Source organism: Brassica oleracea, chromosome C4 (genome assembly GCF_000695525.1).
Source record: "Brassica oleracea var. oleracea cultivar TO1000 chromosome C4, BOL, whole genome shotgun sequence".
In the NCBI taxonomy this organism is placed as follows: domain Eukaryota; kingdom Viridiplantae; phylum Streptophyta; class Magnoliopsida; order Brassicales; family Brassicaceae; genus Brassica; species Brassica oleracea.
In genome coordinates this window covers 16007414-16029261 of record NC_027751.1, presented here as the reverse complement: position 1 = coordinate 16029261, position 21848 = coordinate 16007414, and the positions used below count along the sequence as shown (strand labels likewise).

Here is a 21848-nt window from a genome sequence, read left to right as displayed (position 1 = left end):
TTCGATGTGTTTATTAGTGATTAGGTTAAGAATAAAAGTTAGTTAAGAAATTTAGCTAAGAAACCCATAGATTTTATGCTTTATTGGAAGTTTCTTAATTACGAGTTCTTAAAAAAATAAAATTATTAAAAATATTTTTTTTTTAAATAAAATTATTTATTAAATAAAATATATTAAAAGATAACATTTAAAACATAGATTTAAAAATTTTTGATCAAATGTATCATCGATCGATACCTCAAAAGTGTTTTGAGAAGAAATAAGTCATATATGGTGATTAAAGAGAGAATATGAGTTTGGTGCGGTGGAAAAAAAATTCTCAAGAGTGTTTTGATTAAAGAAAGAAGATAACTTCGGTGTTTTGAACCAAGAGTTGTTCGGAGGATTGAAATAACGAGAAGTTGTTAAGAAGATTGAAATTATTTAGATGAATTTTTTGAACTTGAAAGAGAAATGGAAGAATACGAAGAAGGAAGAACAAAGGCTTGTTGAGAATACACTTTCATTACAAGATTGTATTTTAAAGAAAATGCAACAAGAAAACAACAAAAACATGTCCATTTCCGTGACTCAATTCCGTGATACAAGAACACAAGTTGTTCCAATCAACACAACAAAGTAAGCGTGACATGTGACTTCACCACAAGAAAACAGAAGACCACAACACACGGATGACTTATCACGCCCACTGCTCCCAATGCTCCACTCAGAAACCAAAGACAACACAAGAACAGCAATGAGAAGACAGTAACATGAAAAAGAAACAGCTTGTCATTACCAAAACAAAACAACAAGAAGAAACATACAACAAATGATTCAGCCTTCTCATTCAGCTTCAATATCTTTCTGTCACTAGAGTAAGAACCAAGGACTTAAGAGACTTATAGTTTTATTTCTTAAAAATTAGAAAGAAGATCATTAAAAAAACGTACGGTTGTTGGAGCATTTGAGTCGTCTGAAGAACATGATGCGCCATATACATCTGAATTATAAGAAGATACATCAATGGTGTCCCTCATACCACCTTCAGATTCGTCAGAAAAAGAACTTTGTATCGTGGGATTCCTTTGGAACGCAACTTGGGTAAAGGCTTGTTGACAAGTATCTATAACAGAGGAAAGTATGATGTTTTAGATATCTATCTATAACATGTTAGATAAGGTTGGTTAGACTTACCAACTTGAGTCGAGATGGATCGAACTTCATGTCCCTCCTCCCTTAAAAAAATCAAATCCAGGTTCAATCTCATCATCTAATCAGCACCAAATCAATTGTATAAAGTGTGAATCTCAGAAGGATCTAACCGGTTAGAAGAAAGAGGAGATGGGAGGAGACGCCGATTCGATCGAACGGAGGAGGTGCCGATCGAACGGAGGAGACGCCGATCGAACAAAAGCGATCGTCGTTGTCTCGACAGAGAACACGAGAAAAAAGAGAGAAGAGGAGAGAAAAGAAAGAAAAAAAAAAAAAAAAAGAAAAAAAAAACAAAATTCCTTGATTGGCCGACACCTGTACTAAGAAACTCCTTTCTGATCGGTTGCAAAACGCACGAAATAAGAACCGGTTATACGTTTTACTTTTTAATAATTTTGGTATATTATGGCGATTCTAGAGGCGATTGGAAAACGGTTACAATTCATGCAATGGCTCACCACGATCATGTTGGTTGAGCATGATTTTGATGGCGATGAGTGGCACAACAACCCATGTTCTACCCACACGTTGCCCTGTTTCCCCATGTTCAGAATAACTTCTCAACATGATGACGTATTAAGTAAGAGATTTAGTAGAAGTGCCTATAAAAGAGAATGGAACTTCTATCTTCTTCGTACTATTGCTGAATTCCTTTCAGAATATCTACATTATCTTTTCAAGCAAAATACGCAAAACACGATGACAGACAATCTCAGACGTGCCATGCAAGACATCGACTTAGGAAGTGAGGACGCTCCCTTTGTTCTTCCCCCTGAAGTGGTGCGACAAGCAGCGGCAGAGAACCGTTTCATCCTTATTGGACGTCCCTCTATGCCTCGTCGACAAAATTTGCGCAACCTTGTTGCCACCATGCCTCGGGTTTGGGGATTGGAAGGACTTGCTCGTGGTCGTGTTATAGAGGGGAGAAGATTCCAATTTTTTTTCCCTTCCGAGGAAGCGATGGATACGGTGGTTCGACGTGGGCCTTGGGCGTATGCAGATAGGATGATTGTCCTTCAACGGTGGACACCTCTGATGGACATGGCGTTGCTCAATTTTATCCCGTTCTGGATCCAAGTGAGGGGTATTCCGCTCCAGTACATGAACCGGGAAGTGATTCTGCATATTGCTCGTGCTATGGGTCATCAATATATCCAGATGGAGTATAATGAAGAAACAGGAGGACAGATGGAGTTTGTGCGGTTTCGTCTTAACTGGGACATCACACAACCACTCAAGTTTCAGAGAAACTTCCAGTTTACTCCTGGTATCAATACTCTCCTTCGTTTTCAGTATGAGCGATTGAGAGGTTTCTGTGAAGTTTGCGGTCTTATCACACATGATTCGGGTCGCTGCTTAAATCCGAATGGAGGACCTGAGGAAGGGCCAGACGATGGAGATGATGGAGCAGATGATCATATGAATGAGGCTGAACATCAGGGCAACCCTGGAGTACATATTGAAGAAATCAACGAGGAGGAGGCGAACGAGGGAGATCAAGATCATTTACCTGAAGTGCAAGAAGAGCACCAGCCTGCTGAGATTCAAAGTCCTGAAGATGAAGTGACTGAAGAAGTAATGAGTCCAGAAGAAGAGCCACATGATGATGATTGGCTGTGGGCTGGTGTAGCTATGCCTAACATGTATTCCGACGATATCAACTCAGGAGAAATGTTCTCTATATCTCCGTTTGCAGAATGCTCTGATGGTCGTGCTTCTCTGAAGAGAAAGACATGGTTGGAATAAGCAAATGGGAATAACACCAAGTTCAGGCGTATTGAGAAAGGGGAATCAAGTGCTGCGCATGGTGGAAGGAAAGAGACTATGACGGAGGAGAGAGTACAAGAAGGAACTGCAGAAGCGCAGACTGATGGCAACATATTGGGAGGCACAGTGGGCCCTGAACCACCACTGCCGCCATGAGGACAGCCTGTTGGAACTGTCGAGGTCTAGGCAATGACTCGACAGTTCGACGCCTTAAAGAGATACATAAAAAGTATCTCTTGGACATCATCTGCCTTTCAGAGACAAAGCAAGGAAACGATCTAGTGCGAGATGTTGGGGCACAATTAGGTTTCCAAAATTATGTTTCAGTTCCTCCTAATGGTAGTAGCGGTGGTCTTGTTATCTTTTGGAACCACAATGTTCAGCTTTCTGTTTTAAGTCAATCACCTAATCTCATCGACTGTAAAGTCAGTTTCAATGAAGTTTCTTCTTTCTATTTCACGTTTGTATATGGTCATCCGGTTTCCTCACTACGCCATTACACATGGGAGAGACTTGACCGATGGGGAATAAATAGAAGAAATAAACCCTGGTTACTTCTTGGTGATTGGAATGAAATTCTTGGTAACCATGAGAAGATTGGAGGTCATCTCAGACCGGCTGCATCTTTCCAGACATTTCGAACTTTAGTACGCAATCTTGATCTTGTGGATCTTAAGTCGGTGGGAAACAGATTTTCTTGGGTAGGAAAAAGAGGAGATTATCATGTGCAATGTTGTCTTGACAGAACAATGGCTAATGGTGTATGGCTTAATGATTTTCCTGCATCAGAAACTGAATTCTTGGAAATAGGAGAATCAGATCATAGGCCTTTGGTGACTTTTGTTTCTCATGATATAGAAGAACCAAGGAGACTGTTTCGCTTTGATAATCGTTTGTGTCAGAAGGAGGGGTTTAAAGAGACAATATCAAGAGGCTGGAAAGGATCCGGGCAATCACAACTGATGAACCTCCCTCTTGCTCAACGTCTGATTAAATGTCGATCTCAGATTTCTACATGGAAAAGATTACACCGTGTTAATGCAGAGGAACGTATACAGTTGCTTCGGGGTAAACTAGATAGAGCAGTCTGCTCGGCAGCTACAACTGCACAGGAGAAAAACCTCATTATGGAAGACCTCAACCAAGCATATGTAGAAGAAGAAATGTATTGGAAACAAAAGAGCAGAGTTATGTGGTTAAGAGCTGGTGACCGCAACACGTCCTACTTTCATTCAATTACTAAAGCCAGGCGAAACAGAATGAATCTCACCTTTATACAAGATGATCATGGAGTTATACAGAGAGGCCACAAAAACATAGCTAAAGTGGCGGAAGACTATTTCCAGAGACTTTATTCATCAACAGCGGATCCTTCAACACACTTTTCTAAAGTGTTTCAAGGTTTCCAGGCAAGAGTAACAGATGAAGTAAATACAGAACTAATTGCTAGAGTGACAGAGGAAGAGATCCAAGCTGCTATCTTTGACATTGGAGGGCATAGAGCCCCAGGGCCTGATGGTTTTTCTGCTATTTTCTACCATAACTATTGGGAGGAGATTAAGCCGGACGTAATTTCCGAGATTATTCAGTTTTTTGATAATGGCAATCTTGATAGTCGACTGAATCACACACATCTTTGCTTAATTCCAAAAGTATATCCTCTGACTGGTATGACTGAGTTTAGGCCTATTGCATTATGTAATGTGGCCTATAAAATCATTTCTAAGGTCCTGGTGAATAGGTTGAAGAAGCATCTGTCTGGCCTTATTACAGAGAATCAAGCCGCTTTCATTCCGGGAAGAATGATTACTGATAATATCATTCTTGCTCATGAGGTGTTCCACAGTCTAAAGGTCAGAAAGAGACAATCTAAATCATATATGGCTGTGAAAACAGATATTACTAAAGCTTATGATAGGCTTGAATGGAATTTCCTTGAAGAAACAATGAGGCGAATGGGATTTCATGATAAGTGGATTACCTGGATTATGAAGTGTATAAGTTCAGTTACTTTTTCTGTGCTCATCAATGGATCACCAGAGGGTTTTATCACACCGCAAAGGGGCATACGACAAGGAGATCCTCTATCACCGTATCTGTTTATTTTGTGTGCTGAAGTTTTATCACACCTAATGAATCAGGCTCAGTTCAGTCGGAGACTCCTAGGCGTAAAAATATCAAATCAAGCGCCAGCCATCAACCACCTGCTCTTTGCAGATGATTCTTTGTTCTTCTCTTTGGCTAATGCAAGATCAGGGACGCAACTTAAAAAGATATTAGAGTTATATGAACAAGTATCTGGTCAGGCTATTAACCTTACGAAGTCATCTATTACTTTTGGGAGTAAGGTTTCACAAGGTGTCAAGACGCAAATGAGAAACATCCTAGGGATACACAATGATGGTGGAATGGGCAAGTATCTTGGACTACCTGAGCAATTTGGTAGAAAAAAGAGTGAAATGTTTGCATACATTATAGACAAAGTCAAGAAAGTAACACAAGGATGGCATCAGAGATATCTATCACATGGAGGAAAAGAAGTTTTACTTAAAGCAATCGCTCTAGCTATGCCTATCTATTCCATGAATGTCTTTAGATTGACTAAAGAAATTTGTGAGGAAATTAATGGAATATTAGCTCGCTTCTGGTGGAGTTCAGGAGATAAGAAGAGCATTCACTGGTTCTCCTGGGATCGGATTTGTCAATAATCTAATTGAAAGTAAAGCTGGTTGGATTTTTAGAGATCATCGAGGTCAATACTGTGGCGCAGGACAAGCCATTGGGAATAGTGTTAATAATGCTCTTGAGAGTGAACTACAAGGTATTTTAATTGCAATGCAGCACGCGTGGACAAGAGGAGTGAAGCTTTTGATAATAGAAGGAGATTGCAAGAAGGCAATTGATATTTTAAATAAAGAAACTCTGCAATTCGATACCTATAACTGGATACGTGATATCAACTGGTGGACAAACCAGTTTGAGGAAGTCAGATTTGTATGGACTCACCGAGATGCTAACCAAGTGGCTGACTTGTTGGCCAAGCAATCGCTACCAGGAAATGATATATTTTATTATTACAATTATGTTTCTTCTTGTGTAACTCATTACTTACACAGAGACTTTGTAAGTTCGGAACAAATTCATTAATAATAATCAGGTGTTATAAAAAAAAAAAAGAACCGGTTATACAAATTTAATTTGTTTTCCATTTAATTAAATGCCTAATTTTCCTTAAAAACTCTACTAAGAAACTCCATTAACGGTGATGTTAGATCTAGATGTATTTAGTTTTAGCACAAGTTGCAACTTGCACACTCTGATGGGATTTTGTCAGAATGTTTGTCTGAAATTAAATAACACATGTGCTCGTCACCACTGCTTAAACTTTACCGTGTTAATAAAAAATAAATCCAATAGTCGATACTTTTTTATAATTTTGAAAACAATAATAAGTTGTATATATTTTAATGAATACTTAAGTTGCTTAATGGTCTTAAGTCGTGTGAGTTGGCATTATAATCGTACGACCTAGCGTCCCTTCACTCATGCCATTGGTCGTATGCAACGTTAAGGCCCTAGGGAGAGACATTTTTGAATTTTTATCCTTCCAAATTTCAAAGTTCATGAAGCTAGTGATATGGAACTCGAGAATCAACACTTTTTACGCAAAGAAGTGAAAAATAGTTGAGATGAAAAGTTCCAGGAGGTCCAAAACAAATCTGAAAAATGTTGTAATAACTTTTTGTGGTATTATGTATGGTTGGGAACTTTAACAAGAACTAGATGATAATTTGTGTCCTACGCGGAGCGAATTTTTTTAAAAATATATTGTACTTAAATATTATAAACAATATACATTCTGTTATCAATAATTTTCTTTACATTTAATTAGAACTGAACATTCGAGTACTATTTGGTTCAATTCGGATCCTTGAAGATTTGGTTTGGTTCAGAATTTTGCGGATTTTGTTCGGGTTTGGGTTCGAATAATTATTTAATTTTTTTCAAAACTTAAAATTCATATATTCTTAAAAAAAATTTCAAAATCTAAAAATAAAAATAATATATAACATATAAATTTGAATAATGTACGCCAAAATACTTAAACTTAACATAAAAAACTAGTTTCACTTAAATATTTGGATAGGAAATCAATAGATATTTTAAGTATTGTAGGTATTACAAGTATCGTTTAGCTATTTTAAACATGTACTTATAACTATTTGTATATATTTTCAAGTATTTTGGACAACTTAAAAACGTCTTATATATTTTGTATATTTTTTAGATATTAAATTTATAAATAATTAATATATTTAAATATATAAATCTTGTTCAGATATATTCAGATACCTAAAATATTTTGGTTTGCATCGGGTTCGATTCCGGTTCTCTAGATACAAAATTTTTGAACTCATTCAGATATCTAACCAGTTTTGATTAAAGTTTGTACTATTCTTTAGATCGGTTTTTTGGATTCTGATTTTTTGCCCAACCCTATATTTTTATTGTGACAAAATTCTAAACGAAAATGATGAAGGTTCATATTGATTTTGGGTATGCAACAATTTTTAAACCAAAACACATTAATTTTACTATGTACGTGACTCATTTAGTTAATCATTAAAAATTGTTATAAGCTCATTTAAGAACCATAATGGGCTGAACTTAAAAAAAGTTACTATTTCAGATTGTCAATCGATACTTCCAAATATTCTCTATCGGTGTTGTGACGAATAGAAAGGAGGTTAGGGTTAGGAAAGAAATTTTTTTGTGCAATCCATGTTCTTGCTAGGTGATTTCAATAACTTGTAAATAAATCTTAGTTGTATCGATCTCTTGTAAGATTTTCGAACGATATTAATTAATAAAATCTTACACTAGCTAGAGTAATCCATTGTTTTTCAATTAATATATATGAGATTATAGTAATCACATAAATCAAAACAATATTTCTTGTTTATTTACAATATATTTATGGTAAATAAATCAACATAATCATTTTATTTATTTTATATGGTATATAATTATATTTCAAAGATATTGACATAAATATATAGTATATTTTAATATAAATTTTTATTATGATACTTCCTACTCATATGGTTTTATTAATATTTTTATATTTGATGTAACAAAAAATTTAAACAATTAATCTCAAAATTTTGGATATGGTATTTTTCGATGCAAATTTTAAAATTAAAATATTAAGTTCTCAATACTCTTTCAATGCAAATTTCAAAATTAATATATCTATGTATTTTTAAATGAGAAAAAGACAAAAATAGCTCTAAATCAAGTTTTTGTTCTCAAACTAGCACTCAAGGTCAAAAGTCACAAAAATAACACTTAATGTTTTATCAAAAGTCACAAACTTAGGGTTTAGAGTTAAAGGGTGGGGTTTAGGATTTAGGGTTTAGGGTTTAGGGTTTAGAGTTTAGGGTTTAGGGTTTAGAGTTTAGGGTTTAGGGTTTAGAGTTTAGGGTTTAGGGTTTAGAGTTTAGGGTTTAGGGTTTAGAGTTTAGGGTTTAGGGTTTAGAGTTTAGGGTTTAGGGTTTAGAGTTTAGGGTTTAGGGTTTAGAGTTTAGGGTTTAGGGTTTAGAGTTGAGAAATGAGGTTTTGGGGATAAGATTTCAAATTTTGAAAAATAAAAAGATTAAAATTTTCAAATGATAAACTTAGAAAGGTGCTATTTTGGTCATTTTAGTTTTTGAGTGCTATTTTTGTGATATAAATTTAGAAATGTGCTATTTTGGAGATTTGCCCTTTTTAAATTGTACATAGTTTAATTTAAATGATATTATATATATATATATATATATTATTTAATATGAATACCTGTTAAATAAAAAGTTATATTAATATGATTGTATGATAATTTGTATCTTGTTATAACAAAAGAATTAAGCCTTTGATCACAAAATTTTCAAAGAGATTTTTAACATTTTTTTTTAATTTAAAGTCGTTTTAAAAAATTCAAAATATAACATATAAGAAAAAATTGTTTTTTTATTATATGGTTAATGTGATTGTTTAATTTATTTTAATAACATAAAATTAAGCAAAATTGAGGAAGGATGCAAAAAATTGTCGTCAAATCTTTATTATTCATAATCATTAATTGTCGTATATATGTTAATCATATTAGGTAAATTCGTAGTTTTTATTTAATAAAATAATACACGCTTTTTATATTTTGGGTTAATATAATGTTTACTAATAATTGGATTTTGGACCAACATTTTTTTCAATTGATTCTTAACCTTCCACGTAAGATTAATTGACATCTTAATTAATTGATAACTCATAAAAGTTATTTTGTAATTATTACAAACCACATGTTACAATTTTTTAAATATTTCTCTATTACTATATAGAGGATGTTTGTACCTTGCTTGCTGAGATGTGTGAAATTCCCAAAACGCAAGAGAACGATGGAAATTTAGAATTTGCAAGTTTGTATAATTTGCTAAGGATTTGTATTAGCCATAAAACGACATAATAAAATTCTGAATCAACCTTCTCGTGTTCTTTAGACATGGAATTTATGTATATCCAATCAGTAGTACGTGTTTCAAGTTCAGTTGCTATAGCTTTCTTTATCTATTTCCTTTAATTGAAAGTTGATTCCAACCTCTTCATCTTTTTTGACTCTTTTGATACCGTTCTCTTGGTTTATTCGGGACCAGAGTCAATAAAAGGGTAATGGGAAAACCAGAAACGAGACGTGATGGAAGCCTTAAAAGCAAACATTGCATATATTATATTTGTCTTTTAACGAAAAGCAACCTAGCACCCGAGTTCCGCTATTATCAATCCGAACCATATATCTCAAGAAGCACTAGATATTTGAAACAAAAAAAAGCAAAGCGAAATTTCCAAAGATGATAAAAGCAGAGAGCTCAAAAGATCCTTTGAGGTGGTCCCATGGTGCTCTTCAAGTACAAACACCTCACCTGCAAAGGATTAAAATCAAAAGGAGATTAGAGAGCGGTTCAGATAGAATAACTGTAGATTGTTCATAGAAGAAAGTAGGTACGCTCATACGTTTTGCCAATTCTTCTTCAAGAGCGAGACAAGGAAGTTAACGCTCATCTGAACATTCTGAAAGAGCTGCTTCTCTTCCATGGAAAGGTTACCAACGGCAACACCCATACACAGAACCTTCTTCAACTGGAACTTCACTGTCGCTTTGGTCTCATTCACCTTTCCTTCCAACGACTCTTGGTGACTCACTAGAGTCGGGAACTTTCCTGTCAACCAATGAAAACATCATATCAAGAAAATTCAGACCAACAAGAAATCCTAAAATCAGATCAAGACTGATTCAAAACATTGAAGACACTACTTGCCTGCCTTGTTAAGACCAGGACCAAGAAGACGAGGAATCTGCTTAATGACGGATTCAGAAGCAAGGAAAGCATGGTACTTCTTGGCAAGCTTCTTGACAAGCTTCTTGTTCTTGTTGAGCTTTTTCAAAGCCTCAACATCCATATAGTCTAGTCCAATCTTCTCAGCCTATAAACACCACCAACAACAACCCAAATACTTTTACATTATTAATCTCCACATAAACAATTTTTTAGCCCAATTCAGAATATTATTATAAATCACCTCCTCAACATGCTGAGCATCTCCGAGCATACAGATCTTCATTTTAGGGCGAGGAATGTGAGGGAGCTTGACTGATCCACTGAAACGCTTGTCCTTTTGTGGGTCGTAGTTCTTGAGACCAATCTGAAGCTCAACTGTCTCCACAAAGTTGCGCTTTTTCTCATCGGCTTTGCCCTTCACAGCTGTGATCCCTTCTCTAAGAACCTCACTTTGAAGCTTACTGTACACAAAACATAAGCAAACGCAATTGAGATCGGTCTGTAAGACAATTGGGAGATGTTAAAAGGTACCTCATCTTGAGTTGCTCTCAATTGACGAATCTCTGAGCCTGAAAACGAGAAAACAAACAGTTAGATCAAATGGAGAAATGTATGAAGAAAAGATAGGCTCAAAATGATAACTTTATACAAAGTGCTCATGGAATGAGAGTGTACGTGATAAACGAAGGATGACGAACCTGAAAGGTGAAGCAGAGGAAGCTCTAACCTTCTCTAAGGCGGCTGAAGAAGTTATACGAGGGGAAGAGACAAAAACCTAGAGCTACATGGGCCGGCCGATATTATATTGGTGGGCCATCTGAAATACTAAATAAGCCCATTTGGTATTTTTCAGGTTCATTTTATTATTTGGTCAACGCATATGAACCGGATTGTACAAAGTACAAACCGTCGTCTTGAATCCAGAGATCCATCCTCAGAGGGAAAAGTTCCAATCATCTCCGATTGTTTCCCAGAAGCCTGTCTCCGGAATTGTGTGACCATTCCTTCCTATTTTCTCTTATTGATTTCATTTCTCGATTACGGTTTCCGAGATTATTATCTGATTAACGGACAAATTCGATTGTATTTGGAAACTCTGCTCTTCGGATTGTTTGAGATTGGTCTCATCTTCCTACTTATAGGATTCGAGAGTAGCTAAGATACAACATTGAGTGGTTTGTATTTGGTGTTTTCAATTTGAGAAGGGGTTCTTGAGGGAATGAGAATCGTAGGGCTAACGGGAGGCATAGCGTCTGGGAAGAGTACAGTCTCCAACCTCTTTAAGGCTAGTGGCATTCCCGTTGTTGACGCTGATGTCGTTGCTCGAGTAAGAAACACCCTCCTCTCTTTCTTTTTCTTTTTTCTTTCTCAAGTTATTGTTCCAGGAGAGAGGTCGTAGATGCAATTTAGTAACCGTGTACGTTAGCATTCTGTTGTACAGTTAGAGGTGTAGGTTAGCTAACTAATGAGAAGATTCACTCTCATTCATAACAGACTTTCTTCTCTCACCTTCGTTTCCTTGATATGTTTATCTGTAGAATGTGTTGAAGAAAGGAAGCTGTGGATGGAAAAGAGTAGTTGCAGCTTTTGGGGAGGAGATTCTTCTTCCTAGTAGAGAAGTGGACCGGCCAAAACTCGGTCAGATGGTCTTCTCTTCCCATTCCAAGCGCCAACTCCGATGAGATCCTGAACTTGTCTCTTTCACGCTCTATAGGCTGATGGCTCCATACATATCAACCGGTATCTTTTGGGAGATTCTGAAACAATGGGCGAAAGGAGCTAAAGTGATTGTCGTCGACATCCCGTTGCTGTTCGAAGTGAAGATGGATAAATGGACGAAACCCATTGTCGTTGTGTGGGTCAGTCAAGAAACTCAGCTCATGAGACTGATGGAGAGAGATGGACTGAGCAAGGAAGATGCCGGAAACAGAGTGATGGCTCAGATGTCGTTGGATTTGAAGAGAAGCAAGGCTGATGTTGTGATCGAGAATAATGGAGATCTCGACCACCTCAACCAACAGTTCAGTAAGGTATTGTCTGAAATCAGAAGACCACTGACTTGGACTGAGTTTGGGCGTTCAAGACAAGGAGTCTTCTCGGTTCTTGGTTTGGTGACTTCAGGACTCTTTGTTTGCAAACACTTCAGTATTGGCTCTTAGCAATTGCTTCTAATATTTCTACTGTTTTGGCTTCACTTGGAGTGGAAGTAGATCTTTTTCAAATAAAAAAAGATAGGATCCATACTCTTAGTTTTGTGTAGCATAGGTTCCTCCTAACTGCGTCGAGGTTCTGGACTTTAAAAGTTCTATTTTCAAAATAAAGTTAAGCTCTACAAAATTTAAACTATACAAAATCAAGTTTCTCATATGGCCTAGAATTTTTTTTTCTCATGTGCAGTAGAAAACTGAAAATAAATTGGCTAATTAGGTCATATTGATAATAGATTTGTGACCTCACTTTTGACAAGATTACACTGTTCATCATCATGTGCTTGTTTCAAATCACTTTCCATAGTTTATGGAGGGAAAGAAATTGCAGAAGACATGGAGAGCCACTTTCCACGCCACACTCCACACAGGAAATACTTATTAGAAATATCGAAAAACAGTCCCTAATAGGCTGAGTTCAATAAGGCTTATGGGAGACTTGCTACGAGGAAGGTTTGCGCCTCTGGTTTAGCACAAGAGCTTGTTCATAGTGAAAGACTCATCGAATTTTTTTAATTCCATATTCTTTTAGGACATTACAATAAAGTTGCACTACCATGTAAAAACAATTTTTTTTGAGTTGAATAAATTTAACATTCATTAAAAAAATATATTAATTTGTGTTTAAAGACCTATACTTTTCACTTATTATACTTTTAATTTTTATTAATACTAAACTAATCCTCTAACCCCAAAATGTAGTTTATAATTAAAGAATAAAATAATTTTTAAAGTATTTATATAGTTATGTTTTAAAAATTTTAAAAGTAAATAATCTAATTTATTGTTTTTTTAACGCTGATTTATTATGATATTATAATTATGAGAAAGATTACAAAGACGATTCGACAACCGACAATATTATCTCCCTTGTGAAGATCTACGTAGTCTTCATAATTGTTTGATAAATCACTTTCTTCAGGAATTGAAACTCAGACCTCCTATAATGTGCAATATGCAAAAATTGAATAGCTTGAGATTTGAACCTCAGACGTGAGTGTAGAAGCATTTAAACCTTAATTACAATGCTTCCACAAATATTTTATAGTTTATATGTTTATTTTTGAATATTTAAATTTTATAATTAAATACTATATTAAAAGGTCATTTTCAATTTATTATATTTTAAAAGTAAAATTATAAACTATTATTTATTTGTATTTTTAAAATTAGTTATTTAATTAAATCAAAATTAATATTAGTTTATAATATGATTTTCTTTATAATAATGAAATTAGTTAATTATTTTAAAAGATAAAACATCTTATAAAATTTGTTAGATTTTTTTTTAAAATATTTAAATTCACTTTTTTAATTTTGGTTATGTAACTATTTAAATTTAGTTTTATAATTTATCACTACTAGAAATATTTGATATAGCCACGTTAGCATCGTGGCTATAAAACTAAAAATCATGGCCATGCGAAAAACAGCCGCCATCCTCCTATATATTAATTGAGAAGTCACTTTAGTGATTTATGCTGACGTGTCATAGAAGAGCTCTCCAATTAATCCTCCTAATTTGATTGGTTGATGGTTTTTCATTTTTCATTTATTTAATTAAAGTTTATAAAAGGAAACTATTCATAAAATTACCTAATATAATCTATGTGTCCAAACATACAATTAAACATCTTAAATATAGATGAATTAACATGATTGGTTTATAGAAAGAATTAAATATCTAGATTACATTATATAAATTGATAAGATACATATAAATACATATGATACAATAGAAACAATTATAAAAACGGTTTATATTATGTTTATATTAGCAGTGAATAAAATAAAACATAGATTTTAGAAAACTAATTAATCTAAACTTAATAATATTAATTAAGAAAAAAAAGTAGACATAAATAAAAGAACAAGATGGAAGAATAATAAAATATGTTTGTTGTGTTCTTGGTATTTTCCTATTTTTATGTATTTAATTTTTATTTTTCTATCGAAGTACATGTACTTTTTTTGTGTTACTATAAATGTGAACTAATTAGTTTTATGTGTTTTTAAAATGTTAAGATAAATTTAGTAAGGAAGTTCAATAAAAAAGGTCATATCTACGGTTGTTAAAGTCAAAGATGAAAAATATAATGTAAATTGAAAGTAAGAAAAAATTATTTAAAAATTAATGAGATGTATTTTTCACGCTATAATAAACTTTTAAAATGTACGATAATAAAATTTTAACAAAATTTATACAAATAAAAACAATTTATTTCATATAATATTGGATCTCACATTAATATTAAGTATATATGCCTAAAATAACGACATTTGGTTATTTAAAAATTGAAATATTATTTTTTCTTATTAGTTAATCAGATTTATTTAATATAGGTATATTTTAATTTAATTTAAAATAAATTAAAGCAATAATTTTAAAAGATATTTAAACTATGATTAGTTTTAATTAAAAACATTTGGTTGAATGAGTTACTGTTTGATAAAATAGTGTGATGATCAGAGATAATTTAAGGAAGAATTTGTTTGCTTAACCCATTTAAATTTTATGTTAAACACTAAATTAAAAAAATGAGTGAGAAAATGTGATTTAAAGTTTGATTTTGGAACAAATTATGAAAAAAATTGCTTAAATTACCATTTTCCTAATACATGTTTTTATGTTTACATTAACCAAATTTATCCTTAGTTTTAAAAAGATAATTATTACTATATATTAATTGAGAAGCAACTTAATTGACTTTTGATAATATGTCTTTAATAGGTTAAGTTCTTAAAAAAAATTATAATTTGTTTGGTTGTTAACATTTATTAGTAATTATTTTAATCAGATCTAAAAATAAAAGATAACTCTAGAACTAATTAATACAAATTACCAAATAACACAAATGATATTATAGATAATGATTTATGGTAACTAATTATAGAATTGGGAAAGAATATATATGTTTTATCAATTTCTTTATTTTTATCAATTATTTATATATAATTAAATAAATTACTTTTGCATTTTTTATAGAAATAAATTTAATGATTATGTATTGTTATATAAATGAATTATATTTGTAGGTAAGAAATTATTATAACTTTTATGTTTTTAAATCCCACACAAAACCGTTTACAAAATATCTTTCATGATAAAAACCTCTGATCATTGTATTGGTCATATTGGAGTTACACAAAAAAAATACACTCTTTTTTCTCTCTCTTGAGACCTAGAGTATTTTCGGTTTTTATGTGTTAAACTAAAATATAAAGTAATTCTACAACAAAATATCTGAATTAATTATAATATTATTTTCTGTAAGAGAAAGTTTTTTAATGACTAAAGTTTATGTTTTTGAACTATTTTTAATCTCACATATATTTTAAAAATATATACTGAAAATTTTGATTATCCAAATATTTAAAATTAAAAATTAAAACTTTAAATTTCTAATTATTATTCAAAAATTATAACAGTGTAAAGATAATATATATTTCTTTATATAATATAACTACCCGCAAAATTGCCGCCAAACACCTAGTTAAAAGAATATGTGGCTATAGTTTTGTGGCTAACCGTGATTATTCTGTCATATATATTTTTTACCACGACACTTTCGTGGCTATCCTAATCACAGGGTTTTCACAGAATAATAGTGGCTATATAGCCATTATTTAATCATGTTTTTTTCAAGGCTATTTCAAATTTATACTATTAAAGAAGAATCCATGATATGATTTTGTTATTGTTTTTGAATTTATTTACAAAGTTATGCAATTCCCTTTTTTAACATGCTCATTAAAGATATAATTAAATGTCAAAATATTCATGGGACTCACTGCATGTATTCACATTTCCTTTTTCATTTAACTCATTAATTATCATTTTTAAAAACATAATTATATTTACAAAAGTTATTTAAAAACAAATAAGTTAAACATTTTTTTTAATAAAAACACACTTCCAATGTAATTTAAAAATCTATAAATCAATTTTGAAATTTTACTGAAGATATTTCAAATGCTTTTACACAAATTTAAACAAAATAACATAATTATGCAGATTTAAATGAGCAAATTTATTAAATTTAAAAATTAAATAAGTCCAAACTATTCAACGTTTACATGGAGTGATTTTCAAATGAAATGAGTCTAATTTTATAAATATTAAATTACAGATTTAAGAATGTTATATGGTAACAATATATCGTTATAAAACATTTGTTCAAATAAAAAAAAAATAAAAATACACTATATTGCTATAAAACTTTTTCAAAAAAAAAAACATATCGTTGTAGGTATCGAAAAAATAGTAACAAACAATATTAGATATAAACTAAATCATGATAATTCTAGCTAGATTGTAATAAACACATATTTATATGTGAAATATTCACAAAAAGTATTGTTACCATCATTTTAGAAATGGTAACAAGCACAAGTCAGCCAAATTAATTAACTAATCAAAATTGGATTACAATAATTTAAAACTTGCAAACTTAATATAACTAAAATAATTTATCGTACAATTAAAAAGCCAAATAATAGTTAGTCCACATATATAAGAAAATATGAAATATGAACTTATAATATTTACAACAATAGATTGTAATAATAAAGTAAATTATAAAATGTTTTTACATATTGAAATAATATTGTAACCACTTTACAAAACTGGTTTACAAAACTTGTTCATAAGTATCCCGTAAATACATCTAATTTTTACTGATGTGTTATTGATTGATGTATCAGCCGTATGATTACTTAATAACACCTAAAACCAAAATTATATGTATCGTAAACTCCCACACCCACAACTGATACGTGTAAACCATCCATACCCTAAGGCAATATCACAGCACTCATCAACCCATGTACAAACGTAATGAATGTATATATGCATTCACCGAGAAGTACTCTGAAACAATTAAAAATAAAGCAGTTGACAATGGATGATATCAACCCATGTACAAACGTAATGAATGTATATATGCATTCACCTAGAAGTACTCTAAATCAACTAAAAATAAAGCAGTTGACAATGGATGTTTTATCATTATGTCAAATGCCACCTGTCCTCTTTTTAACATAAGTTAATCAAACTTTTTTTTTTGGGTTCTTTTTGCTTCTTTGTTTGGTGGGCTCTTCCACTAAATCTTCATAACTGACCCATCTTTTTTAGGGTTTTTATCTACTGCAACCACAGACTCAGCTCCTCCTCCCTCACTCTTCGTCTCCTGAAAATATTGACCACCTCCTCTGTAACGTCATCCGATTCCGTATTACATCTCCTTTATTCTCATCATTTACTTCGAACCCACTACTCATTCCATTATCTCTCAATTAAATCATCAAAGGTAACAGCTTCAAGCTCTTGAGTATAAATTGGTTATGGCAGGTATGATCAACCATCAAAGAGAACAAGAAACTTTGGAATATGAAGAGTGATAAGAGAGATATAGTGACGTCTGTTAAAGCCGGGAGGGGAAGCAATCGTCTCTTGGATTTCTTTTCATTAACGAGTATCGGAGGAGGAGCATTACTTGACATAAAAGAAAATGAAGAATCTTCATCAATGGGATCAAAAGTCTCTGATCCTAGAGGAATTGCAGGTTTTTAACTTGCTGTATGTTCGTAATGTTTTCTTGATTATATGGGTGGGTTCTCTATTTTAGTTTCGAACTTTAAACAAGTTTACAAGTTTTTGATTGGGTCTGATCTACGAGCTTACAAATTTTGTGTGTGTGGTTACATAATTGATTAGTTAGTTTGTCTGATGGATTTATGCGAAGTCAGTAAGACAAAACGGAAAGGTTATTGGAGACTTTGGTAATCTCGTCAACATTCCAACCAGAAAGGTTATTATTCTCTTTCTTGTGTATTTTATAATCACACATTTGCTTGCAACTAATTTTTTTTTTAAAATTAAAAATTAAAAATGTATCATATATCCTTAGGATATTGCGAGGAAGGCAGAGGTTGTTGTTATCATCAGCCCTGAAGAATGCAAACAACATGTTACCAAAAGAGGAAGTTTCACAGCAACCCTCTATTAGTATGCTGCAAGTGGTGGACTCAAAGATGTTGTGAATGACAACATTGATGCTCTTGATGCTGGTAACAAACTTGTTGTTGTCGAATACGCTGATGACATTTTCAAGTTTTACAAGAGCATTGAAGAGGAAGGAAGAGACTATATGGGATCACAACCTGAATTAAACATCAAGATGAGATCCATCCTCATTATAGATATGGGTACCTCATGAGGAAGACAAGGTTGCAAGGGGTGGTCTTGATAAAATGACTCTTGTCGAGGTTTGTCTATATAACTATTAGTAACAAGAACATTTATAATTTTGATTAATTGGTTTTGATTTAAATATAATTTTGTTTACTGGTTGGTTAAAGAATCTGTTTAAATCCGATTAAGATCTTTGGAGGCAAAAAAAAAAATATTTTGGAGGTAGTTAGAGGTCCGACCCTTTGCGAGAACCCATTCTACGTATCTCCAAACCAGGTATTGGCTTCTCTCGCCATTTTGCTGATGCACCCCTTTTAATCATATGAAAGTTTCTAATTGTTTTCAATTTTGTTCTTCAGATACGAGCATTGGAGAAAATGAATAAAGCTGGAAATTTTGCAAAGAAAATATAGGCAAAAACGAGAAGAAAGATGTGTGACCTCTCCAACCCATTAGAACCTGATGAGTTTGCAGACATGTGGAAGGATGATGAATGATAAAGGTCGATCAAGTCTTTGTTATTATTGTCTCTACTGTTCCTTGTTCTGTTTTCTTATCTCCCTCTTATGGATCAAAATGTGTTCTTCTGTTTTCATAGAATTGACAATTTCAGTGAGTAAAGAGTTCATTATTTTGCAATATAAAGTGCTTTTGTATATTTATTGATGTCTATTTACACAAAGAAGTATGTAAAAATAAAATGTATCAGGACAAAAGAACGATTCAGAGGATTGAACCAATTAGAAGAAGAAATCAACGGGTATTAGCGAGAGCCCAGTTAGCTTCAGTTCCTCTCTTAGGGATGGCATTAATCTTAGTACACGCGTCCACTTGAAAGTTAGCTCCATATATCACACCTTCGCTGTCAATCATCGGCATTGCCTTTATGTTGTTCTTGGGATGTTCAAAACTCTTAAGCCCTATCTCACTATGATACATACTCCCTGCAAAAAAATCACGCAACAACATTAAACACTTCATAAATCATATGTCTCTCTCTCTCAAATGTTGTTTCTTGTGTCTTTGCCTTACCAGTAGGGAAAGGAGCAAATGATTTAACACATCTTTTGCTTTATGATCTGATATCATCAGACATCACAACAGACCAGTCGCCGAGTATTATCCAGTAAAGACTCTCCTCCATCAGAGCTCAAAGCTGAGAAAACAGAGAAGGTTTGAGTATCGTAGACAACGAAGGCGAAGCTTCCTTCGAGACATCTAATGACTTGATCTGCAGGGTAGGGACCACGATCACGGAGTGTTCAATAAGCTTCAATCACAAACAAGGCCTCGCTTGTGTTCTTCTCCGTGAGTCCGTACTGGCGGTTCAACGTGCAGAGATTGCTTAACCTCCCAAGAAAAATATAGTAGACTTCATCTATCCCACATAACAACCTGAAACACAGATTACAAGAATCAACATGTATTGTGAAACTTGAATCTATGACATGTGTGTTTATATAATATACTCTATGTTTCACAAAATGTGTAATGTGAAACGGAATGCAAAATGTTTAAAAATAAAAACAAAACAAACAGAACTTACACATATCATCATACTCGCATACAAAAACAATAAAGTGAAACTTTTGAAAGACTAAAATTTCGGTTTCGTTGGATAACAATTTTTTTTTCAAAAAAACTCATAAACTGATTCTTATTCAAAATACATCACACTTGACCATAGATATTGAATTTTATTACGAAAACTCTTTGACCTAAGCCACTTCAAAACAAAGTACGATACAACTGTCGGCTGACCTAAATATGATAAATTTGGAGGGAGAAAATATAAAGAAGATAATGAATGATATTTAAAATATAACATCTGCATTCAGTTATGAAAAGAAATAGGAAATACATAAATCATCTGAAATGTTTTTTCGAAAATCACAGGCTACAAGAAATGTGAGTCAAACAATATTTGACATCCAAAAAAAAAAACTAAAAATAATTTATTATTTATTAGTGAATAATTCAACGTAATTAATTCAAGAACAATAAATTCGGTGACATGATTGTTCATTATATTGTACCATAAAATTAAAAAAAACATCAAATGTAATATAAAAAAAAACCCAACTATAGTTATTAATATAGCTAACTGCCATCTAAAAAAGTTCTATATTATATCTTAACCAAAGGAAAATACTCAAAAGAAAACATATTTTTTCACTACATTCAAAAACCAAAAACAAACAAATAAGATGGTATCAAATACTTTGGTAAACAATTATAACACATATGAAAGCACTGTCAGTTCTGACGGAAATTCTTTGGTCTATTTCAAAAACCTTAGCCTACGATATTGCAGCGGAGCCACTCAGGATGACGAATCAACACATTCAGTTAACGAACTAATGTTTGGATAACGGCAATCCAGAGGTTCATTACATTGAGGGGTTATATCAGTACCTTTTCCACTACAAATCTATCAAATGACTCAACCATCTTCGCCAATCCGCAGATGATAACTATGACAACGGTACATATCTTTATGATATATTAATATTGTGCAGAAACAATTTTGAAGAGGAAAAAGAATGTTTGAATAAGCTGTCTTGGGAAAATGGACATCTGTAAATTAGTTTCACTCCATATACATAAGTGTCAATTAAAAAAATAGACATCTGTAAATTAGTTTCACTCCATATACATATCTAAAAATCAAAATTTTGAAAAAAGTCACCGCCAAACTATATTAACAGGTTAGTGTTCAAATCTAATATATCAAGCTGTTATAGAATATAAGTGCAGACTCAAAATATAAATGTATGTCTAGTATATATTCACCAGCTCGGTCTAAAAATGATATAATTCTTGAAAAACAAAACAAATTACATATTTCACTAGTTTGGGTAATATCTGAATCTGAACGGGTAATATCAAAACCCGAATGGATATCCGAAGATAACCAAACATAAGTATACTTAACCCTATATTTCTAGTTTACTTCTCTCATTTTATTCAAAATATTTATATTAATGATGCTTATTGCTCAAAATTAGATAATATGCATATAATTATGAACAAAATCATTTTCTACTCACTCAAGCTCTTGTCTTTTGCATTAACAAAAGTTGCATCTAAAATTTTAAAACAACAACTAAATTA

At 32.6% G+C, this 21848-nt stretch overlaps 2 protein-coding genes and 2 pseudogenes across 4 annotated transcripts; 2 read left to right on the top strand and 2 right to left on the bottom strand.

The window, feature by feature from the left end:
• Positions 1 to 1893: 1893 nt before the first annotated feature.
• LOC106338258 lies at positions 1894 to 2940 on the top strand. The gene has a single exon (XM_013777279.1). It carries the CDS (start codon positions 1894 to 1896, stop codon positions 2938 to 2940), a length of 1047 nt encoding a protein of 348 aa, XP_013632733.1.
• Positions 2941 to 9692: 6752 nt separating this feature from the next.
• LOC106336932 (60S ribosomal protein L10a-2-like) lies at positions 9693 to 11103 on the bottom strand. 3 transcript variants are annotated; one of them, XM_013775914.1, is made up of 6 exons: positions 11033 to 11103; positions 10866 to 10903; positions 10576 to 10795; positions 10314 to 10479; positions 10009 to 10214; positions 9693 to 9917 (listed from the first exon to the last, which is right to left on the bottom strand). In XM_013775914.1, the coding sequence occupies exons 2-6, from the start codon at positions 10868 to 10870 to the stop codon at positions 9864 to 9866; spliced, it is 651 nt and encodes a 216-aa protein (XP_013631368.1). In that variant the 5' UTR covers positions 10871 to 10903; positions 11033 to 11103; the 3' UTR covers positions 9693 to 9863. The 3 variants fall into 3 exon arrangements, with proteins under 3 accessions (XP_013631368.1, XP_013631369.1, XP_013631370.1); XM_013775915.1 differs by having other exon boundaries at positions 11010 to 11061; XM_013775916.1 differs by lacking the exon at positions 11033 to 11103 and adding an exon at positions 10984 to 11006.
• On the top strand, positions 11087 to 12655 carry LOC106336931 (annotated as a pseudogene).
• A 6832-nt stretch (positions 12656 to 19487) lies between these two features.
• Positions 19488 to 21848, bottom strand: part of LOC106338257 — a 5324-nt pseudogene continuing 2963 nt past the window's right edge.